Below are 24204 nucleotides of genomic sequence, written 5' to 3' on the forward strand. Positions count from 1 at the left end.
TGTAGTCTGTCATTATTGGGCTATACTGTATGTGTTTGTATCGTGCTTTTTAAAATTAACATCATTAAATATGCTTTCCCATTTTATTATTTGTTATATTTCATCATGTAAATGTACCCTAATTTACTTAACCATTCTCTTCTCATTGGACATTGCAGCAGCACCAAACTAAAGCTTCCATCTGTTAGTTTCAGTCAAAAACATTTTTTAATTGTTTTAAATTTTGAGGAATAATTCACATTTATTTGACCCTTAATCTTCATGGTAGGCATTGCAGTACTAATTCTTAAACAGAAGCACCGATCTGGAAGAAAGACTCTTGTATATATGAAAGCTTGTTATAGCAAATGCCTTGAATTAGAATCATAACTAAAACAAAGAAGTTCATCTTAAAATCTAAATGAAATTTTATTTTCTACAGATGGTCATTAAAGGCTTTTTCCTAGTTCAGACAAAGGAAGTATGGATGAAAGCTGAGGATGCCCAAAGGGTTTTTCAGGAGAAAGCACCTGACTTCCTTCCTCTTCTGAACAAAGGTACCTTCTGGATGATTGGTGTATTTTTGCAGTTATTCTCTTGATATGCTGATTAGATTTACTCTTGCCGTTAGTGTTTCTCTTACATTGCCTTCTCTTTCTCATTTGTTCTGTTTTTCCTCTTAGTATTAAGAAATAACAAAAGTTCGTATCATTCAAAAAACTCAAACTAGAAATTAGGCATTAGGGGGGTTTTTTGGTAGTCCATCATCTTAGTACTTGAAAGTCACATTTTATTATGTATTATATTATTTTTAATTATTACTTTTTTAAATTCTTATTTTATTATTGTTGGATTATTGTACTATAGTGAGGGACAGTTTCATTCTCTCTGCCCAAAGTTACAAAGAAGTTGATAAGGATTCTTCCTGCCTTCAGTGTGCTTTGACCATACTGGAAAAGAAGTAAGAAATATAAATAAAATGGTATACTATTTTATATGTTTAATATGATTGATTAACTTCCCATGCATAAGTAGAATTGTCTTACTCACTGGGCAGATGCCAGCAATCAATTTCAGATACTGGGAATATGTCTGCAAACAGAGGAACTAGAGTTCATGTACTCTCCTGAAGAGTTGCTGTCTGCCTATAAGTATTTGAAAGTATACAGATTATAGAGGACAGAGTTCTATTTATCTGTCAGAGTAGAGACGTTGTTTGCTCAAGGCTTAGCAGATTTGTCCTGACTGCCTGAGCATATATGTACAGTAATACCCAATGTTGATTGGGTATACCCTACAAAGGGGGCATATCTGCATTTACATGCTCTTTATATATAAATAAATTATAATAAACTGCAAAAGCTGTAGCAAAATGTTGGAGGGTTGTTAGGATAATTTTAATAACTAATGCTGGGTCTGACTCAGCCATTACATATTAATATAGTATTTCATATCCCTTTGTGGTTATTTTAGTAGTATCAAGGACTTGCTCCAATCCAGTGTAGGAATCTGCCCTAGATTATATGTAGGAAATTGTGACCTGGCTCCTCTGTTGCAACTCTTCTGACATGGGAACATTCTGATGGAACCTTGAAAACGAACCTTTAAATTCTCAGCAGCTTTCAGAATTTGAATCAAGTAATAAGTGTAATGGACATCCTAAAGTGTGAGGATTAGGGATGAAGTGAGCATATGAGTAGGTCTAAAGTAATGATTTAGGTACTCATGTGATGTTAGGTAAGTGGTTTCATAGAATTGCTCCATCTCCATTATAATAATTGTGTTTAAGTAACAACATCCCACGTGGAAGGAGTAAAGTGTTCTCACTGCAAAAACTACAATCAAAACCAATAGGCAGATGTTACAGGAACTTCAAATAAACATCATATAATAAACATCATATAAATAACTTCTAAAACCAGAGATAACCGTAGGAGGTACTCAAAGACTAATGAGATCATGTCAAAAAGTCACAGGAGCCAGCTTCAAGCAGTTTCTGCTGACCAAATTTGGGATAATTTGAGCATCAGAAAGAGTAACGCAGGGAACTCATTTAACAATAACAGAAATCCATGCATCATACTGATAATACAAGAGTGGGGAGGAGGAAATAAAGGAAAGCTCTTCTGCTCTTTACAGGGTACTGTGAGTTAATAAATGGAGAAGGAATGATAGACTTCGGAATTCACTATTTTCCAGCACCTGATTAATAATTCAGGTAAAAATTATCAGTGTATGCCAAAACTATTGGGGTAAAATTTGCTAAGAAGTAGTATATTTATACATTCTAATTTCAAGGGGAAATGTACCTTTATGGGAGAGATTTGGTGATCACCCCAATCAAACTTGGCATCACTGATGGCAGGACAGACTAACATGCATTTCTTCTGATGTGATGCAACGAGAAATACACAACATCACCTATGAAGTATTCTCGCCAAGAAAAATTTAACCTGAATATAATCAAGCCAAGACTTAACTTTTAGTTTATAGGAAAGAAAGGAAATCTAGGGACATGTTAAATGACACCATGAGGAAACAATGACTCAAATCCAAAATCAAAGCCATTCTGTCAGACAACTGGCCAGGATTCTTCAGACATTCCTAGAAAATAAACAAAAGTGATGGGGGACTATTCTGGATTAAAAGAAACAATAAAATGCAGTAAATGAACCTTGATTGGATCTTGGATTGGGATGGGGTGAGCTATAAAGCTGTAAAAGACATTTTTTGGGAAAACCGGAGGAGTTTGGGGATGCTATTATGGAATTATTGCTAGTGTCCTTTAAGTATGATGATGGTATTGTGGTTATGTAGGAAATGTATGCTGAGGTGTCATGGTGTGTGCTACTTTCAAGTGGCTCAGCAAAACAAAAACAAAGCATGTGTGTGCGTGCACACGGTGCGTAGCATGTGATAAAGCAAAGATGTCCAAATGTTAACATTTGATGAAGGGCAAATGAATGATTATACTATTCTTTAAACTTTTCTATAATGTTTGGAATTTGGGGAAAAATTTAAGCTGCCCAATAGTGCATTGATTGATGTGGAGATCAGTCAGTGGAGATATTCCAGCAGAAGTGGGGTGGATTGAGTCCTTAATCTAAAAGTGGCCATCGTCATTCTAAGGAGGGTTTCTCAGCTTCAGTGCTGTTGACACTTTAGGACAGACAGTTCTTTGTTGTGGACACTGTAGGGTGTTTAGCACTGTCCCTAGCCTCTACCCACTGGATGCCAGTAGCACTCCCACACATACAGTTGTATTTCAAATAGTTTATACCTCAGAGTCTCTAAATTTTCCTCTTTGGTTAAATGAGTAACAGTTACTTTCAATTAGTGAATCTTTGACTCCTTTATGACAGAATACATTGTGTTTTCCATCTTGAGAATCTTCTAAACCTGGCCAATCCTCAAAACCATCTAGGGTGCTTTTAAAAATACTAATTTCTAACTCTCCCCCCCACAAAAAAAATGGATTAAAAAATTCTGAGACATATACCCCTGGAATATGCTTTTTTTTTTTAAAGTTCCCTAAATGGTTCTGATGATTAATCAGACTTGGGTTCCTTTGTTTTAGAGGCCATTCATTCACTTATTCAAACATAGTAGATGGGGTTTGAGAAGTAGTAGAGGACTCAGATAATGTGGGGACTTGCAGGCCACTGTAGACTTTGGCTTCTAGTCTGAGGTGAGAAGCTACTAGGCATTTTGTTTTTGAGGCATTATTGACATGTAACATTACATTAGGTTCAGGCATACAACATAATGATTCTGTATTTGTATATATTGTGAAATGATCACTACAATATGTCTAGTTAACATGTCACCATACATAGCTACAAATTTTTTTCTTGTGAAGAGAACTTTTAAGATTTATTCTCTCAAATATGCAATACAGTATTATTAACTATAGTTACCATGCTGTATATTACATCTCCATGACTTTGCACTTATCTTATACTGGAAGTTTGTACCTTTGACCCCCTTCACACATTTCACCTGCTCCCTGCCTCTGGTGACCATTATTTTGTTCTCTGTATCTTTGCACTCATTTTTTTGTTTTTTTAGATTCTACATATATGTGAGATCATTTGGTATTTGTCTTTGTGTGTCTTATTTCACACAGCATAATGCTCTAAAGTTCCATCTGTGTTGTCACAATTGGCAACATTTCCTTCTTTTCTATGGTTGAATTCCTGTGTGTGTGTGTACACCACATTTTCTTTACCCGTTCATCAGTGGACACTCAGGTTGTTTACTTCCATGTCTTACCTATTGTAAATGATGCTGCAGTGAACATGTGGATTCATATAGCAAGTTAGTGTTTTCATTTTCTTTGGATAAATATCCAGAAGTGGAATTGCTGGACCATACGGTAGTTCTATTTTTAATGTTTTGAGAAACCTCCATTCTGTTTTCCATAGTGACTGCACCAATTTACATTTCCACCAACAATGCAAGAGTTCCCTTTTCTCCACATCCTTCCCAACCTTGTTATTTCTTCTCTTTTTGATGATAGCCATTCTAATGGGTGTGAGGAGATACCTCAGTGTGGTTTTGATTTGCATTTTCCTAATTATGAGAGATGTTGAGCACCTTTTCATGTGTCTGTTGGCAATCTGTATGTCTTCTTGTAAGAAATGTCTATTCAAATACTCTGCTAATTTTTTAATTGGATCATTTTGTTGTTTTTCTACTGTATTATATGAGTTCTTTTTATATTTTGGATATTGACCTCCTATCAGATATAAGATTAGGAAATATTTTCTCCCATTTATTTATATTTTTTAAATAAACTTTTTATATTGGAATAATTCTAGATTTACAAAAAAATTGTAAAGGTAGTATAGAGAATTTCCATATAACTTTATCCAGCTTCCCTTCATGTTAACCATGGTACATTTGTCAAAACTAAGAAAATTATTGCAGCATTATTTACAAGAGCCAGGGTATGGGAGCAACCTAAGTGTCCACCAATATGTGAATGGATAAAGAAGATGTGATACATGTACACAATAGAATATTACTCAGCCATGAAAATGAATGAAATTTTGCCATTTGTGACAACATGGATGAACCTAGAGGGTATTATGTGAAGTGAAAAAAGACAGACAAATACCATATGATTTAACTTACATGTGGAATCAAAAAAACAAAATAAATGAATAAACAAGTAAAACAGAAACAGACTCTCAAATACAGAGAACGGACTGGTGGTTACCATTAGGGGAGGGGGGTTGGGAGATGGGTGAAATAAGTGATGGGGATAAAGAGGTACAGATTTCCAATTATAAAATTAACTAGTCACAGGGATGAAAGTAAAAAAGAAAACTAAGAAATTTACTTAAGGTAAAAGACTATTACCTTAAACTATTGACTTTATTCATATTTCACTAGTTTTTCCACTTAGGTCCTTTTTCTGTTCCAGAATTCAATCCAAGATCCCACACTGCATTTAGTTGCCATGTATCCTTACTCTCCAAGTAATGTGTGATAGTTCCTTAGTCTTTCCTTGTTTTTCATAATCTTGAAATACTGTAACAATACTGGTAAGTTATTTTGTAGAATATTCCTCAGTTTGGATTCATCTGATATTTTCTCTGATCATACTGCAGTTATGGCTTGGGGGAAGAGATGAAGTGCCCTTTTCATCACGTCACATCAGGGAGCACATGATATGAACATGACTTATTGCTGGTGATGTTGAACTTAATGACTTGGTTCAGGTGGTATTTGCCAGGTTTCCCAGTGTTATGTTCCTACTTTTCTCTTTCCATATTCTGTCCTTTGGAATTTGAATCACTAAGAGTAGCCTACATTCAAGGAGAGGGGAATTAAGCTCTACCTCCTGGAGAAGGTAGCATCTACATACATTATTTGGAATTCTTCTATAGGAAAGATTTGTCCCTTCTTCCCCACTCATTGATCCAATCATTTATTTCTGTCAGTAGGGACTCATGGATATGTATTTTATTCTTTGTTTATAATCCAGTACTGTCAAATTGTTCCAGTTTTAGCCATTGGGAGCTCTTCTATGTTGGTTCTTCTGTCCCTTTGACATGCCTTTTATTTCTTTTTCTTCATTATTATTCTGACCAGGACTTCCACTATGATATTGTATAGAATAATGAGAAGAGGATATCTTACCCTATTGCTGATATTAGGGTGAAAGTGTTCAGTCTCACCATTAAGAATGATGTTGGTTGTAGGTTTTTCATTTTATTAGGCTAAAGGAAATTCATTTTGTTCCAGTTAAAAAAAAATTTTTAATGCATGGATGTTGAATGCTTTTTCTGTATTTATTGAGATGGCCATATGTTTTTTATTACTTAGTCATTTAATCTAGTAACTTTTGATGATTTTCAATGTTGAACCAGCCTTGTATTCCTGAGATGAACTTCCCTAATCATAATGTATTATCTCTTTAATATATTGCCAGATTTGATTTGCTTATATTTTATTGAGGATTTTTTGCACCTTTGTTCATGAGGGACATTGGTCTGTAGTTTTCTTGTAATATTTTTGTCTGACTTGATATTAGAATAATGCTGGCCTCATAAAATAAGTTGGGATGTGTCCTTCCTCTTGTATAATCTTGAAGAGATAGTAGAGAGTTGGTATCATTTCTTCCTTAAATGTGTAGTAGTACTCACCAGTGAAACCATCTGGGTCCATAGATTTTGGGGGGAGATATTAAGGTATAAGTTTAATTACTTTATTATATGTAGGGCTCTTGAAGCTATCTTTTTCTTGAGTGAGTTTTGATAGTTTTTGTGTTTCAAGGAATTGTTTGATTTCATCTAAGTTATCAAATTTATGGGCATAGAGTTGTTTATAGTACTTACTTATTGTCCGTATCAGTAGTGATGACCCACTTACATTCCTGCTATTCCTAATTTGAGTCCTCTCCCTTTCCTATCAGCCTGGATAGAGATTTATCTTTTTATTGATAATTTCAAAGAAGCGAGTTTTTGTTTCATTGATTTTCTGTATTATATGTCTCTTCGGTTTCATTGATTTCTGCTCAACTACTTAGTATTCCCTTACTTTCACTTGCTTTAGATTTGATCTGTTTTTTCTCTAGTTTCTTAAGGTTTAAGCTTAGTTTACTGTTTTTAGATATCTCCTCTTTTCTAATACAGTTGATTCTCATTATTCAGAATACTTCTATAAAGTCACTGTAAACACTGAAAATGTAAGGCAGTGTGGCCCCCAAAGCCTAAAATATTTCCTATCTGGTCCTTTATTGAGACAGTGTGTTGACCCCTGATGTAGTTCAGAATATTTTTTAGTTTCCCTGAGACTTTTCATTTGATCCATGAATTATTTAGAAATATATTGTTTAATTTCCAAACATTTGAAGATTGTCCAGATGTGTTTTCTGTTATTGATTTCTAGATTAATGCTGTTATGGTCTGGCGTTTCTTTAACTGGCTAGGTTTGTTTTATGGAACAGAATATATACTATCTTGGTGAATACTCTATGTACATGTGAGAAGAATGCATAATCTGCTGTTGTTTGGTGGAATGTTCCATAAATGTCCACTATGTCAATTTAGTTGACAGTGCTATTCAGGTCATTATACCCTTACTGATTTCTGGCTACTTATTTTTTTTTTTTGGTATCATTTATATACACTCACATGAGCAACACTGTGGTTACTAGATTCCCCCCCATTATCAAGTCCCCACCACTTACCCCATTACAGTCACTGTCCACCAGTGTAGTAAGATGCTATAAAGTCACTGCTTGTCTTCTCTGTGCTATTCTGCCTTCCCCGTGCCCCCCATGTTATGTATGCTAATCGTAATGCCCCTTATTCCCCTTATCCCTCTCTTCCCACCCACCCTCCCCAGTCCCTTTCCCTTTGGTAACTGTTAGTCCATCCTTGGGTTCTGTGAGTCTGCTGCTGTTCTGTTCCTTCAGTTTTTTCTTGTTCTTATACTCCACATATGAGTGAAATCATTTGGTACTTGTCTTTCTCCACCTGGCTTATTTCACTGAGCATAATACCCTCTAGCTCCCTCCATGTTGTTGCAAATGATAGGATTTGTTTTTTTCTTATGGCTGAATAATATTCCATTGTGTATATGCACCACATCTTCTTTATCCATTCATCTACTGATGGACACTTAGGTTGCTTCCATTTCTTGGCTATTGTAAATAGTGCTATGATAAACACAGGGGTGCATATGTCTTTTTCAAACTGGGCTGCTGCATTCTTAGGGTAAATTCCTAGGAGTGGAATTCCCGGATCAAATGGTATTTCTATTTTTAGTTTTTTAAGGAACCTCCATACTGCTTTCCATAATAGTTGAACTAGTTTACATTCCCACCAGCAGTGTAGGAGGGTTCCACTTTCTTCACATCCTCACCAGCATATGTTGTTCCTAGTCTTTTAGATGGTGGCCATCCTAACTGGTGTGAGGTGATATCTGATTGTGGTTTTAATTTGCATTTCCCTGATAAATAGTGATGTGGAGCATCTTTTCATTTGCCTGTTGGCCATTTGAATTTCTTCGTTGGATAAGTGTCTGTTCATATCCTCTGCCCACTTTTTAATAGGGTTATTTGCTTTTTGGGTGTTGAGGCATGTGAGTTCTTTATATATTTTGGATATTAACCCCTTGTTAGATATGTCATTTACAAATATATTCTCCCATAGTGTAGGATGCCTTTTTATTCTGCTGATGTTGTCCTTTGCTGTAGAGAAGATTTTTAGCATGATGTAGTTCCATTTGTTCATTTTTTATTTTGGTTCTCTTGCCTGAGGAGATGCATTCAGGAAAAAGTTGCTCATGTTTATATTCAAGGGATTTTTGCCTATGTTTTCTTCTAAGAGTTTTATGATTTCATGACTTAACATTCAGGTCTTTGATCCATTTTGAGTTTACTTTTGTGTATGGGATTAGACAATAATCCAGTTTCATTCTCTTGCATGTAGCTGTCCAGTTTTGCCAACACCAGTTATTGAAGAGGCTGTCATTTCTCCATTGTATATCCATGGCTCCTTTATCATATATTAATTGACCATATATGCTTGGGTCTATATCTGAGCTCTCTATAGTCTGTTCCATTGGTCTATGGGTCCATTCTTGTGCCAGTACCAAATTGTCTTGATTACTGTGGCTTTGTAGTAGAGCTTGAAGTTGGGGAGCATAATCCCTCCTGCTTTATTCTTCCTTCTCAGGATTGCTTTGGCTATTTTTGGTCTTTTGTGGTTCCATATGAATTTTAGAACTATTTTCTCTAGTTCATTGAAGAATGCTGTTGGTATTTTGACAGAGATTGCATTGAATCTATAGATTGCTTTAGGCAGGATGGCCATTTGGACAATATTAATTCTTCCTATCCATGAGCATGCGATGTGTTTCCATTTACTGGTATCTTCTTTAATTTCTCTCATGAGTGTCTTGTAGTTTACTGGCTACTTATTCTGTGAATTAATGAGAGAGGTGTTGATATCTCCAGTAGTAACTGTGGATGTCTCTATTTCTCTTTTCAGATCCTATTAGATTTTCCCTCATGAATTTTGAAACTGATGTTTTAGATTGTTATGTCTTCTTGGAGAATCCTTTATCATATCTCTTTGTGAAAATAATCTTTCTCTGAAATATACTTTGTTTGAAATATAGCTACTCTAGCTTTCATTTGGTTATTAGTGTTTCATCATATATCTTTATCTCTTTTCTTTTAATTTATCAGTCTGCATATCTAAAGTGCATTTTTGTAGATAGCATGTTGGTCCCTCCCTGCTTCTGACCTGCAGATAAGGGAGGAGACATGATGAGATATGGAAGATCTGAAAGGACCAGCCAGGGGATTCAAGGCTTAACAGCGCAAGAATGGTGCTAAGAAAGCACCCTTCATATTTATTGAGCAAATACATGTTATTAACAATAGAATTCTGTGTGGGAAACTTAATAGACAACCATTGACTAACTCTAAACTTAATCCTCAGCAGTCTCAAGTCTCCTGGGGTGCAACATCTTACATGGTATTCAAACAATAGCAAAGGCAATTAGGTCACAGAAACTGTTTTGGTCTTGTTTGTTCTGTTCTTAATCACTTATTAGGAATTACAGGAAAAATAATCAAGTCATATATGATTATACATTTGATTTCTATACTTGATTTCTATATTAATCCCACATTTCCCCCTTTTTAAATAAAATGTTTAAGTAGTAGGTAGACATAATAAAGATTACAGTTTCTAATAGAAAGCTTTTTAGCACACTTTAACTTTTCATAAAAGATAATATATTTTTTAAATCTCATGATGTAAAATAAAAATGGAAAGTAGAGTTTAGTGCAGTAGGAAGGCAAGTGTAGGCGGTCAGGTCCATGCCTTATAGATTAGGTATTGATCCGAGCTAGACAAGGACAACAAAACAGCCATGGGTGCAGAAGATTTCTCTCAAAACTGGAGGGGTGAGGTTCTAAGCCTCACCTCTGTTGACCCCCAATTTCTCACCTGATGGCCCCCCTGCGACTGTGCCTGTCTTAGGTTGTTCCTCCCTTGAGGAATCTTACCCACCTCTGGCTAACCAGCCATCTTCCAGGGCCATACAGGGAGATGTAAAGTTGGTAAGTGAGAGAGAAGCAATATTCTTTGAAAAGGTTAGCTTTTTACTTCTTTGCAGATTTATGCCCCATGGCTTCTATGTCCAGCACATGTCTTGAAGTATCTTTACCAGCTGGAAGGATTATGATACACAGTAATTTTAAGTATGAGGCACACATTCTAGTAAAGGGCTATATTTAGGAAGGAAGGAAAAAGCAAAGCTATAGAAGTAGCAAAGGAAGAAAATATGAGAAGATTGATTATTTCTTTGACATAACTTCTTATAGAGTAATGTAACCATGTATAGGTTTTAACAAACTACTAATTAAATTACGTACACACATTAACAGAACAAGAATACAGATACATAACAAAAGCAGACCTACAATTACCAGCCATATCCATGAAACCAAGAAAACCAGTTAGGTAACCCAGGCATTTGTGAAAACTTATTAATAATATGATGAATTTTGTCTAATTGATTTTGAATAGTTTGAGAAAAATAAGACAAATTAAAACAACACATTCCTGGAAACTGTTCACATCCCATATGTTCTTTTAACAGCAGACAGTCTATAGTAGCACAATTCTGAAGCACTGCAACTCACATTTCTCCTAGCTCTTGATTGAGTTCAGATAATACGGAAGCAATCAAATTCGTTGTCTTATTGTATACACAAGATAGCTTAGATATCTCTTTTTGCATTCCACCGACAAGTCCAGGAACCGGTGGGATGAATGCAGCTGCAACTGCAACAGAGGTGGGATCTAAAAGCTTCAGGTTGTCGTCACAATCAGATGGCAGAGCTCGGAGAACTCTTTCATGACTATTTCTGGGATAATCTATTAAAGCAGGAAGGATGCCTCCCACACCACATATACCTTGATAATGTGAAGAGAGGGCTTAGGGTGTGGACTTGTACCACCTACCCTGCCCCTAAGGTGGGCTGGGTTGTTGTCTGTTTGCTAGGGCTGTTTACAGTGAAGCCATGGGTTATGCTGAGATACCCTTCTTTATTTGCAGAACACTCAAACATTCCAGGCCAAGTTGTTCCTGGCCTTTTGAGCTTTAACTGATCTCACTGAAGAATGATTCTAGAGCTTAATGTTTAACACAGAGTTTTGGGAGGGGGTTTCCTTGCATTTAGTTGCATTGCTCTGACTGCAAATATCCCGCCTTGCTTTTTCCAGAGGCCCTCACCCTATCTGTCTAAGCTCAAGGTCCCTGTCTCATTCCCCCCTCTACAGATAGAGACCCTAACTGCTGCTAGGGAAAAGGGGAAACGACCATTCTGGCTGCTTCTTGCTGAGAGGGGGTGCATAAAGGGTGTAGTTAGGTCTCCATCAGTGGTCAGTCAAGAGGGCCTTGGAAGATTGGTGCTTTATTCCAGGTTCCATTTCTATTACTATTTGCAGTTTTGTGGCTTCTAGGCAAGCTAGAACAAATAGTGTTATTAGGTTAAGTAGCAACATCTGGAGTTGGATTTTCCTTTTTGGAGCAACTTGACAAGATTAAGAATGCATGGCTGAATATGAGGACTAGAAACAGTAAAATTTTAATTGAAATGATGGGAGAAAAGTAAAACATCTGGAGAATCATAGCTAGATATTTTAGGGAAACTAGAATTCTGGATCTAGTCTACGTCCCAATGACTAGTATTAGGATTTAGTATAGATAAGGCTGCATTATTGAAACAATACTTTTCTCTAAAATCACCCTCATTTTTATTAGAAGTAACTAGATTAAGAAAATAATTAACACTTGGCTTGACTATTTCCATAAGTGGAGCAAGAAGAGCAATTGATTACATAGGATCTTTTAAATGTGCTTTGCTGGAACTTATTATAAGGAATTTCAGATTGGACTCTTAAAGGCCTCTCGAGGCCAGAAAGCCAAGCCAGATTTCCCATCAGGTTGTGCCTGCAGTACCTGTATATTTGGTCCCCTCTCTTCTTGAGGTCCCAGCGACATTTTGAGGTTCCTGCACCTGCCAGGAAGTGACTTTCCTTACTCACCTGGTAAGGCTGCTGGGAACCTTGTAAGCAAGGTACCAGGCCAGTTCTTCCAAGGGGCTTTGTTGGCTTTATTAAGTCAACCTTAGTTCCTTAAAGCTGTTCATATCTGAGTTTATGCACGTGTCTCTCAGGTATGACATTCCAGTCAAAGCCTTGGTAACATAACCAATGTTTTTAATTGGTCCTGTTATAAGGAAACCAGATTCTCACTGAGCTTATGCAAATAAAGATACTGCCATAAAATATAAAAATACTGAAAGCTTTTAAATTCTGGATGGGTCAGGTAGACAGAAACATAAATGTTTCAATTCTGCTTATAAAGGTATTGTCATTTACTAAACTGTTGTCAGTCAGCTTAAGAGAAAAAGCTTAAAACACTTTATCAGCAACATTTGAAACAAAAAGCCACAAAATAATTTCCCTAGTTTACTTAATCTTATGTAACCAATACTTGTTCTGCTGAAATCCAGTTCTTTACTAGTTTAGGAGTAATAAAACAGTGCCTATAAATGACAAAAGACTTACAAATGACAATGGTTAAAGATCTGATGAGAGCTTACTATAAGACAATTAACATAAGAAAATTTGGATATTTCTATAACATAAAACATTCAGTAACAAAGTTAAGCATCATTCCCTTTGACAGTGCTTTCCAGGTAAATATATATCAGATAAATAAGCCAAATTAGCCAAATATTTTCCCCAATGAGGAGAAAAAGTTCCTCTGACATGTTCCAGGGGCCCTCTGGAAAATATCAGAGTGAACTAGAGGTAAAAAGCACCTTTTTGAATTTGATTTTGGGAAGCTGTCAGAAAATTTTTAAGGCACTTGCCTAAATAGCCTAAATAGAATCATAAGTCACTATGAAACAATACTTATCTATTTTACCAGAATGACAGTAAAAGATTTTAAAGGCAAATACAGAAGATGACACAGTTGTTAGCAAAGCCTAGCTTTTAGTCCTTTTAATATTAAGATTTCATTTTCTTAAATACTTAAACAACTCACTGAGACTTTAAGCATGAGAAACCGTTTTGATAAAACAATTAGAAAGCCCTTTGCAATCTTTCAATATTAAGAGCAGGCTAGACTAACAGTTTAAGAAAACTTTGTCCTTTTAACTGAAAATAAAATTCTAATTTTGCTGTGTACTTGATATCAAGACCTATTTGCTTTAATTTCACACAGCATGACCATATCAATAATTCTTCTATAAACTTTCTACAACCTTCTTTTTACATTCAGTGTTCTCCCTCTTTAAATAAACAGCTGTACTTTAGAACAGTTACCTTCTTTTACCCTCAACAAAACAAATTTCCATTCCTTATACCTTCTCTTATTAAAACACACATCTTCTTTAGCAAGTAGAGATGTTTTCTTTATTACTTTAAGTAGCTTTAATTAGACCTTAAAACCATTAGGAACTTTAATTTTCAGTGAACACTGAGAAGTGGGCTATTGTAAACCATTGCACTAGCATTCTTTAGATTAACAAATTTATGAATACACTTAATAATTCCTGGAACTAGGTGCTTTACGGCATAATCTCTAAGCACAAAATATGTCTACTTAGCAAAACATTAAGATTTTAGGTTACCACAAAGATTCTCAGGCTGTTTGTATGTATACACACTGTAACACACTATAATACATTAACACCCTATTATTAAGATGTTTACTTGCTACACTTATTTAGTTTACTCATTCCTAATAACTATGCTCACAAAACTTTTATCAAACAATGGACAAAGTCAGGCCTCTCTTTAAGCATTTTTTCTTTAAAGATTTAACAGATAACATTAACTTCAATGACTTTAGGTAAACTTAGGCAGCTGATAACCATAAGGACATGTCCATTTTAGTTCAACTTAAATTAGCATTAATGCTTAATATCTTCTAATAGAATTTTCTGGAAGTTTTAGAATGCCCAGTTTTCACAAGCGCTTGTCTTTAAATCAATTTTTATTAATAACCATCCAGAGGTAGAAAAATATTTTTCATTTATACACTTGGACACACAAACATACAGATTGAGATGTAATGACTACAGTTAGCAACACTTTTCCTAAAAGAACATATACACAGACAAACTGATACAAAGATTTGATACTAATATTCAATTGCCTTCTCTCTTTTTAGCTTACTTGATTAAAAGTATATCAATTGTCAAGAATACACTCTAAGGATGAGTAGTTTACATAACTGGGTTAAGGTTCAGATGGCCCCAGACTAAAAGGGCCAGTAAAGGCTCTGTACCGATAGTGACTGTGTGTGTCTAGGGAACTGGAAATGGAATGCAAGTACAATTCTAGCACCAGTTATTTAAAATCAGGCTGTATTGCAGAAGATAAATTTCTTCCATTTCAGTGAGTCTATTTAAAAAACTCCCAATTTTTGAAGATAATAATGAACCCAATAAGAATAGATTTCCACCAAAATAATTTAGAAAACTAGTTCCATATTGTAGTCTACAGGATTTTTGACCATTTCCCTTCTTTGCATCAAAATATATTTAGCTGCATAATCTTTTTATTACTGTATACGTCTCTCGGGGGCCAAGTTTTTCTAATCAGAGACTTAAGACTGGTAGCCGACATTAATTGTCTTTTAAGTGGCTAATGGGTACTCAGACACATTTTATGAGATAAAGAGTACAGCATTTAGTCAGGAATAAGAGCAATCTCTTACCTTGCAGTGGTGGGCATCAGGTTCCGTGAATCTGATGAAGTTTCTTGAAGAGAGTTAGGAATGCCCCCTGCCTTACTCAGAGGCCAGGGCGGAAGTCAGTGAAGAGAGGAATGCCTCCTGCCTCACTCAGAGGCCAGGGCCTGAAGAAGCAGGCTGGAAGTCAGAGACAGAGAGACACTCCTCCTGGATACCCCATCAGGCTGTCGGGGTCTGATTCCAGACATGCGGACCTTTGAGAGGCTGCTGAAGTGTAGCCTCAGCCTAAACTCTCACAGTTGCCCATGGCCTTCCTCAGTCCCTCGCATCCAAGGAGATGCCTCTGAAAGGGAATCCTGGCCTCCACTCAGGAGACTTTCCCAGCTCCCAAGGGAGACGAGGGATCCACTGAGGGAGACGCAGGGGAACCTGTTGCTCGAGTCTTTGAGAATGGCAGCCGGGCTAGTCCCACTTAAGTGGCTGACAAGCGCTTGATGTTGTGTGCCATAGACGGCTTCCTTCTATAAGGACAGAGAAAGAAAACGCAGGCATGGATGCCGATACTCACCTCCGAAGTTATCCTGGATGAGTTCCCGAAGATGATGCTGGGGTTCTTGTTTTCAGAGCTGATAAATGAACTTAGCAAACAGTCAAGGTAGGAGAGCTAAGGGGAGGCTTATATTTAGAGACACAGTGAGAGGACAGACAGCTCCTGGCTCATGCTAGGAGGAGATAAGAGAGCCCTGTGCACATAATTTTGACAAATTGTAGGGCTGTTTAACATTCCTTGAGGAAGTACTTTCTAGGAATCCTTCTGAAGGAGCTTGTAAATTTAAGGAGGGTACAGTAAAAGCAAACTTTTCCCTATCTGCCACGGCTAAAGGAATTTTTAAAAAAAAACAATCTTTAAGATCAATGATAACCATGTCCCAGTCTTTCGGAACCATAGCTGGAGAAGGGAGGCCTTCTCGTAAAGGACCCATAGGTTTAAGGACTGCATTGATTTGTCTTAAGTAATGTAAGAGTCTCCATTTTCTGGACTCTGTTTCATAATGAATACAGGGAATTCCACGGGCTTGTGGAAAATTCTAATCTATCTAGCTGAAGCTGTTGTTGAACTAATGTGGGTAAGGCTGCCAGTTTTTCTTTATTGAGGGGCCATTGATCCACCCAAACAGGTACAGGGATAATGTTTCCCTGTCTGTGAGCCTTTTTGAAATCTCTTAATACATTACTCCAATCAGTTTGTCTGAGGGTTCCTTGTGGCGGCAACCAGTAACAATGTTTTTTAATATATTTGTGAAGTTGAGCAAAGTCTTTTTTAGAAGTTTTCACTCCTGAGGTTTTCAGGAGGGCACGGAGTAATTTTAAGTAATCCTCCGGTTTATATGCTTTAGTTTCATGTTGGCCCATTATAGTGTCCCTGACGTCTCGACCCTATCCCTACGTACGCTTTCCAGGGAGTCTTAACAGATTAATGATCTTTGGAGCTTCCCTGCTTTGAGTTTGAGTGTCCCTGTTTGGGCACCACTTGTCAGTCCCTCCCTGCTTCTGACCCACAGATATGGGAGGAGACATGATGAGAAATCAAAGATCTGAAAGGACCAGCCAGGGAACTCAAGGCTTAACATCGCATGAGCAGTGCTGAGAGGGCACCCTTCGTATTTATTGAGCAAATACATGTTAACAACAGTAGAATTCTGGGGGGGGGTACTTAATAGACAGCCATTAACTAACTCTAAATCCTCAGCAGTCTCCAGTCTCCTGGGGTACAATGTCTGACATGGTATTGAAACAATAGCAAGGGCAATTAGGTCACAGAAACTGTTTTGGTCTTATTTGTTCTGTTCTTGATCACTTATCAGGAATAACAGGAAAAATAATCAAGTCATATATGATTATACATTTGATTTATATACTTGATTTATATATTAATCCCACTTAGCATATACTTGGTTCTTGGTTTTCAATCCAATCTGGCAATCTTTGTCTTTTAACTGCTGCATTTAAACCACTCACATTGAAAGGAATTGATATAGTTAGATCAACATCTAACATCTTTCTTTACAATTGTTGTTTGTTTCTTGTTATCTCTCATTCTGTTTGGGCATTTTTTATGATTCCATTTTGTCTCCTCTGTTGACTTACTATTTGTACATCTTTTTCTAAAACTTATTTAATGGTCACCATAGGTTTTACTGTATACATGTTTAAATAGTTTGAATACACCTAATAATATTATAGCTCTTACATAATATTATGTAATATACAATACATAATAGAAAATATTTATTTTATATTACCAATGTTATAATATATTCTATATTAGTATATAAGGGCCTAATAACAATCTCAAATCCTCCTTCCCATCCTTGTATCATTGTAGTTTTATTATTACATATGCTATAACTCCTAATACATTATTAATGTTACTGCTTTAAAGCATCAGTTATTTTTAGGACAATAAAAATAAGAAAAATAGAGATCATATTTTGCTGGCAGTTCTAGAGCAGAGAAATATCATGGTGCCTTTAAAGTGTAACTCTTATCACAGGTTGCCCTAAGGAAAAAGCAGAAAGACCACCTGAGAGGCTGTTGCTGTAATCTAACTGAGACATATTAGTGGCTTGTTCCAGGGTCATGTGAGATAACACAGAAGAGTTTGTTAGAACATCTAGAAATGTTTTTTGTTTACTTCAAAGTCTCACAATTTTTCATGATGGCTCAAATATTTAGATATAAAATTACTGCAAACAGAGGAGCCAAGATGGTGGCGTGAGTAGGGCAGGGGAAATCTCCTCCCAAAACCATATACATTTTTGAAAATACAACAAATACAACTATTCCTAAAAGAGGGACCAGTGGATACAGTACAACAGCCAGGCTACATCTACATCTGCAATAACTCAGCATCTCATGAAGGGGGTAAGATATACAAGCCGCGGCCTGGCAGGACCCGAGTGCTGTCCCCACCCCAGCTCCCCAGCAGGAGGAAAGGAGTCGGAGCAGGGAGGGAGTGAAAGCCCAGGACTGCTAAACAACCAGCTCCAGTAATCCACCCCAGGAGGGCAGACACGCACTGCATGGTGCGCTGGATAATAGGGAAACGGAACAGTAAAACCTGCGAGCAGGACCCCCGCCCACCCCCGCAGCTGGCTCCCCTGGGACAACAGAAACGCGAGTGCTTTTTGAAAGTCTTAAAGGGACAGGGACCTCACAGCTGGACAGAAGCATCCAAGCCACTCAGCCCAGCAGGCTGGGAATCCTGAGGAGCGTCAGGTGCCCCAGCCCCATGGGTAGCAACACAGCCCTTAAGTCCCTCAAGCGATAAGAAGACTGCCGGTCATTCCCCCGGCTGGTGCGGCCCCCAGCGCAGCAACCCAGTAGCCGGAGAGGAGCCACGTGGGCCCGGCGGGAAGTGGCTGCACACACCCAGGTGGCGAAGGAGCAGCCCGGGAGTGGCCATGCCCCCAGCAGCCGCCCAGAATCTCTCCCAGCATGCAGCTGCCTGGGCCAGACCCAAAGGCCGCCGCCGGCATGCAGCTGCCCGGCACAGGCAGAAGAAACCGGGGAAAGGTGCAAAGGAGTGCCACTATAGCAGGAGAGCACACCTGGCGTGCCTGCCACTTCTCGCAGGGATCTGGGTGACCCTGACGGTGACCCAGCCCATGGCAGCTTAGGGGATTAATCCGGAAGCTGCTCCAGGAGTGCGGGTAACCGACACAGGCAGCGGAGAAGGTCAAAGCGACCAGCAAACAGGAAAGGACTGTGTTCTCCAAGCTGACATATGCGCAACCTGCCTACAGCTACTTCTATCACCAGGAAAAGGCAGAAGAATTTGGTTCAGTCCAGAATTACCCAGAAAACCCCCAAGAGAGGGCCTGGGGAGATAGATTTCACCAATCTTCCTGAAAAAGAATTCAAAATAAAGGTCATAACCATGCTGACGGATTTGCAGAGAAATATCCAAGAGCTAAAGAGATGGAGAATACAGAAATAAAACAATCTCTGGAAGGACTTAAGAGCAGACTGGATGAAGTGCAAGAGGCCGTTAATGGGATAGAAATCAGAGAACAGGAATACAGAGAAGCTGATACAGAGAGAGATAAAATGATCTCCAGGAATAAAAGAATATTAAGAGGACTGTGTGTCCAATCTGAATGGAACAATATTCGCATTATAGGAGTACCAGAAGAAGAAGAGAGAGAAAAAGGGATAGAAAGTGTCTTTGAAGAAATAATTGCTGAAAACTTCCCCAAACTGGGGGAGAAAATAGTCTCTCAGACCATGGAACCCCTCAGAACTCCCAACACAAGAGACCCAAGGAGGACAACACCAAGACATATAATAATTAAAATGGCAAAGATCAAAGACAAGGACAGAGTAGTAAAGGAAGCCAGAGAAAAAAGGTCACTTACAAAGGAAAACCCATCAGGTTACCATAAGACTTCTCAACAGAAACCTTACAGGCCAGAAGAGAATGGCATGATATATTTAATGCAATGAAACAGAAGGGCCTTAAACCAAGGATACTGTATCCAGCATGATTCTCATTTAAATGTGAAGGAGAGATTAAACAATTCCCAGACAAGTAAACATTGAGGGAATTTGCCTCTGACAAACCACCTCTACAGAATATTTTAAAGGGACTGCTCTATATGGAAGCACTCCTAAAGCTAAATAGATGTCAACAGAGAAAATAAAACCACAGCAAAGAAAGAAGACCAACCAAATACTAACTAAAGGAAAAAAATAAAGTCAACTATCCACAAAAGCAGTCAAAGGAAACACAAAAGAGTACAGAATAAAACACCTAACATATAAAGAATGGAGGAGGAAGAATAAGAAGGGAGAGAAATAAAGAATCATCAGACGGTGTTTATAATATCTTAGTAAGAGAGTTAAGTTAGACAGTTAGGTAGTAAAGAAGCTAACCTTGAACGTTTGGTAACCATGAATCTACAGCCTGCAATGGCAATAAGTACATATCTTTCCATAATCACCCTCAATGTAAATGGACTGAATGTACCAATCAAAAGACACAGAGTAACAGAATGGATAAAAAAGCAAGACTCATCTATATGCTGCTTACAAGAGACTCACCCCAAACCCAAAGACTCACACAGACCATAAGTCAAGGGATGGAAAACGATATTTCATGCAAACAATAGGGAGGAAAAAGCAGGTGTAGCAGTACTTGTATCAGACAAAATAGACTTCAAAACAAAGAAAGTAACAAGAGATAAAGAAAGACATTACATAATGATAAAGGGCTCAGTCCAACAAGAGGATATAACCATTATAAATATATATGCACCCAATACAGGAGCACCAACATATGTGAAACAAATACTAACAGAATTAAAGGAGAAACTAGAATGCAGTGCATTCGTTCTAGGAGACTTCAACACACCACTCACTCCAAAGGACAGATCCATCAGACAGAAACAAGTAAGGACACAGAGGCACTGAACAACACACTAGACCAGATGGAACTAACAGACATCTACAGAAATCTACACCCAAAAGCACCAGGATACACATTCTTCTCAAGTATACATGGAATATTCTCCAGAATAGACCACATACTAGGCCACAAAAAGAGCCTCAGTAAATTCAAAAAGATTGAAATTCTACCAACCAACTTCTCAGACCACAAAAGTATAAAACTAGAAATAAATTGTACAAAGAAAACAAAAAGGCTCACAAACACATGGAGGCTTAACAACACGCTCCTAAATAATCAATGGATCAATGACCAAATCAAAATGGAGATCCAGCAATATATGGAAACAAATGACAACAACAACACTAAGCCCCAACTTCTGTGGGACACAGCAAAAGCAGGCTTAAGAGGAAAGTATATAGCAATCCAAGCATATTTAAAAAAGGAAGAGCAATCCCAAATGAATGGTCTAATGTCACAATTATCGAAATTGGAAAAAGAAGAACAGATGAGGCCTAAGGTCAGCAGAAGGAGGGACATAATAAAGATCAGAGAAGAAATAAATAAAATTGAGAAGAATAAAACAATAGCAAAAATCAATGAAACCAAGAGCTGGTTCTTCGAGAAAATAAACAAAATAGATAAGCCTCTAGCCAGACTTATTAAGAAGAAAAGAGAGTCAACACAAATCAACAGTATCAGAAACGAGAAAGGAAAAATCACGACGGACCCCACAGAAATACAAAGAATTATTAGAGAATACTATGAAAATCTATATGCTAACAAGCTGGAAAATCTAGAAGAAATGGACAACTTCCTAGAAAAATACAACCTTCCATGACTGACCAAGGAAGAAACAGAAAATCTAAACAGACCAATTACCAGCAAAGAAATTGAATCGGTAATAAAAAACCTACCCAAGAACAAAATCTCCAGTCCAGATGGATTCACCGCTGAATTTTATCAGACATATAGAGAAGACAAAATACCCATTCTCCTTAAATTTTTTAAAAAAAATAGAAGAGGAGGGAATAGTTCAAACTCATTCTATGAAGCCAACATCACTCTAATACCAAAACCAGGCAAAGACCCCACCAAAAAGAAAATTACAGGCCAATATCCCTGATGAACATAGATGCAAAAATACTCAACAAATTATTAGCAAACCGAATTCAAAAATACATCAAGAAGATCATACACCATGATCAAGTGGGATTCATCTCAGGGATGCAAGGTTGGTGCAACATTCGAAAATCCATCAACATCATCCACATCAACAAAAAGAAGGACAAAAACCACATGATCATTTCCATAGACACTGAAAAAGCATTCAACAAAATTTAACATCCATTCATGATAAAAACTCTCAACAAAATGGGTATAGAGGGCAAGTATGTCAACATAATAGAGGCCGTATATGAAAAACCCATAGCCAACATCATACTTAACAGCAAGAAGCTGAAAGCTTTTCCCCTAAGATCGGAAACAAAACAGGGATGCCCACTCTCCCCACTGTTATTCAACATTGTACTGGAGGTCATAGCCATGGCAATTAGACAAAACAGAGAAATATGACGCATCCAGATTGGTAAAGAAGAACTCAATCTGTCACTATTTGCAGATGACATGATATTGTACATAAAAAAACCTAAAGACTCCACTCCAAAACTACTAGAACTAATATCTGAATTCAGCAAAGTTGCAGGATACAAAATTAGTACACAGAAATCTGTTGCTTTCCTATACACTAACGATGAACTAACAGAAAGAGAAATCAGGAAAACAATTCCATTCACAATTTCATCAAAAAGAATAAAATACCTAGGAAAAAACCTAACCAAGGAACTGAAAGACCTATACCCTGAAAACTATAAGACGCTCTTAAGAGAAACTAAAGAGGACACTAACAAATGGAAACTCATCTAATGCTCTTGGCTAGGAAGAATTAATATTGTCAAAATGGCCATCCTGCCTAAAGCAATCTACAGATTCAATGCAATGCCTATCAAAATAACAACAGCATTCTTCAACGAACTGCAACAAAAAGTTTAAAAATTCACATGGAACCACAAAGGACCCCGAATAGCCAAAGCAATCCTGAGAAGGAAGAATAAAGCGGGGGGAATCTCGCTTCCCAACTTCAAGCTCTACTACAAAGCCACAGTAATCAAGACAATTTGGTACTGGCACTAGAACACACCCACAGACCAGTGGAACAGAATACTGAGTCCAGATATTAACCGAAACATATACGGTCAATTAATATATGATAAAAGAGCCATGGACATACAATGGGGAAATGACAGCCTCTTCAACAGCTGGTGTTGGCAAAAGTGGACAGCTACATATAAGAGAAGGAAAGTGGATCATTATCTAACCCCAGACAAAAAAGTAAGTTTGAAATGGATCAAAGAACTGAATGTAAGCCATGAAACCATAAAACTCTTAGAAAAAAACATAGGCAAAAATCTCTTGGACATAAACATGAGCAACTTCTTCATGAACATATCTCCCTGGGCAAGGGAAACAAAAGCAAAAATGAACAAGTGGACTACATCAAACTGAAAAGCTTCTGTACAGTAAAGGATACCACCAATAGAACAAAAAGGTATCCTACAGTATGGGAGAATATATTCATAAATGACAGATCCGATAAAGGGTTGACATCCAAAATATATAAAGAGCTCATGCACCTCAACAAACCAAAAGCAAAGAATCCAATTAAAAAATGGTCAGAGGGTGGAGAACCAAGACGGCGGCGTGAATAGTACAGCAGAAATCTCCTCCCAAAACCACATATATTTTTGAAAATACAACAAATACAACTAATCCTAAGAGAGAGACCAGAAGATACAGGATAACAGGCAGACCACATCCACACCCGCGAGAACCCAGCGCCTCGCAAATGGTGTAGGATACAAGCCGCAACCCGGCGGGACCCGAGCGCCCCTCACCCCAGTTCCCAGCGGGAGGAGAGGAGTTGGAGGGGGAGGGAGAGGGAGCCCAGGGCTGCTAAACACGCAGCCCCAGCCATCCGCACCAGAGTGCAGACACACAGTGCGTGCGTGTGGTGCTGGAAACTGGGGAAACAGGACAGTAAGACCTGTGAGTGGGTCCCCGCAGCTGGCACCCTGGGGACAAAGAAAAGCAAGTACTTTTTGAAAGCCTTAAAGGGACAGGGTCCCCACAGCTGGACGAAAGTGCCTGAGGACACTTAGCCCAGCAGCTGAGAATCACGGTGAGCTCTGGGCACCCGAACCCCTGCAGCGTACCGTGGAGGCCCCTCACTGCGATAAACAGCCTCTCGCCTGTTCCCCCTCTGACGCAGCACTGCCATATTGGAGAAGCAGCCTGAGGCAGGCCACGCCCACAGCAACTGCAACGCTAAACTCCATAGTGGCCGGGCAAGATCAGAAGCCCTGTCTGCACGCAGCTGCCCAGCACAAGCCGCTAGAGGCCGCTGTTCTCCCAGGAGAGGAAGGCCACAAACTGGCAAAAACAGACTTTCTCTTACCCAACACACACGCCAGCTC

The 24204-nt window shown here is 38.0% G+C and overlaps 1 protein-coding gene across 3 annotated transcripts in view; it reads left to right on the forward strand.

Moving 5' to 3' along the window:
• Nucleotides 1–24204, forward strand: part of RP2 (RP2 activator of ARL3 GTPase) — an 80582-nt gene that overhangs the window by 28038 nt on the left and 28340 nt on the right. For all 3 annotated transcript variants that reach the window (XM_036907454.2, XM_036907455.2, XM_036907453.2), the window contains exon 3: nt 422–536. In XM_036907454.2, the coding sequence (XP_036763349.2) occupies nt 422–536 (115 nt within the window). The remainder of the gene's footprint in view (nt 1–421; nt 537–24204) is intronic.

The sequence above is a fragment of the Manis pentadactyla genome, chromosome X (genome assembly GCF_030020395.1).
Source record: "Manis pentadactyla isolate mManPen7 chromosome X, mManPen7.hap1, whole genome shotgun sequence".
Lineage (NCBI taxonomy): Eukaryota > Metazoa > Chordata > Mammalia > Pholidota > Manidae > Manis > Manis pentadactyla.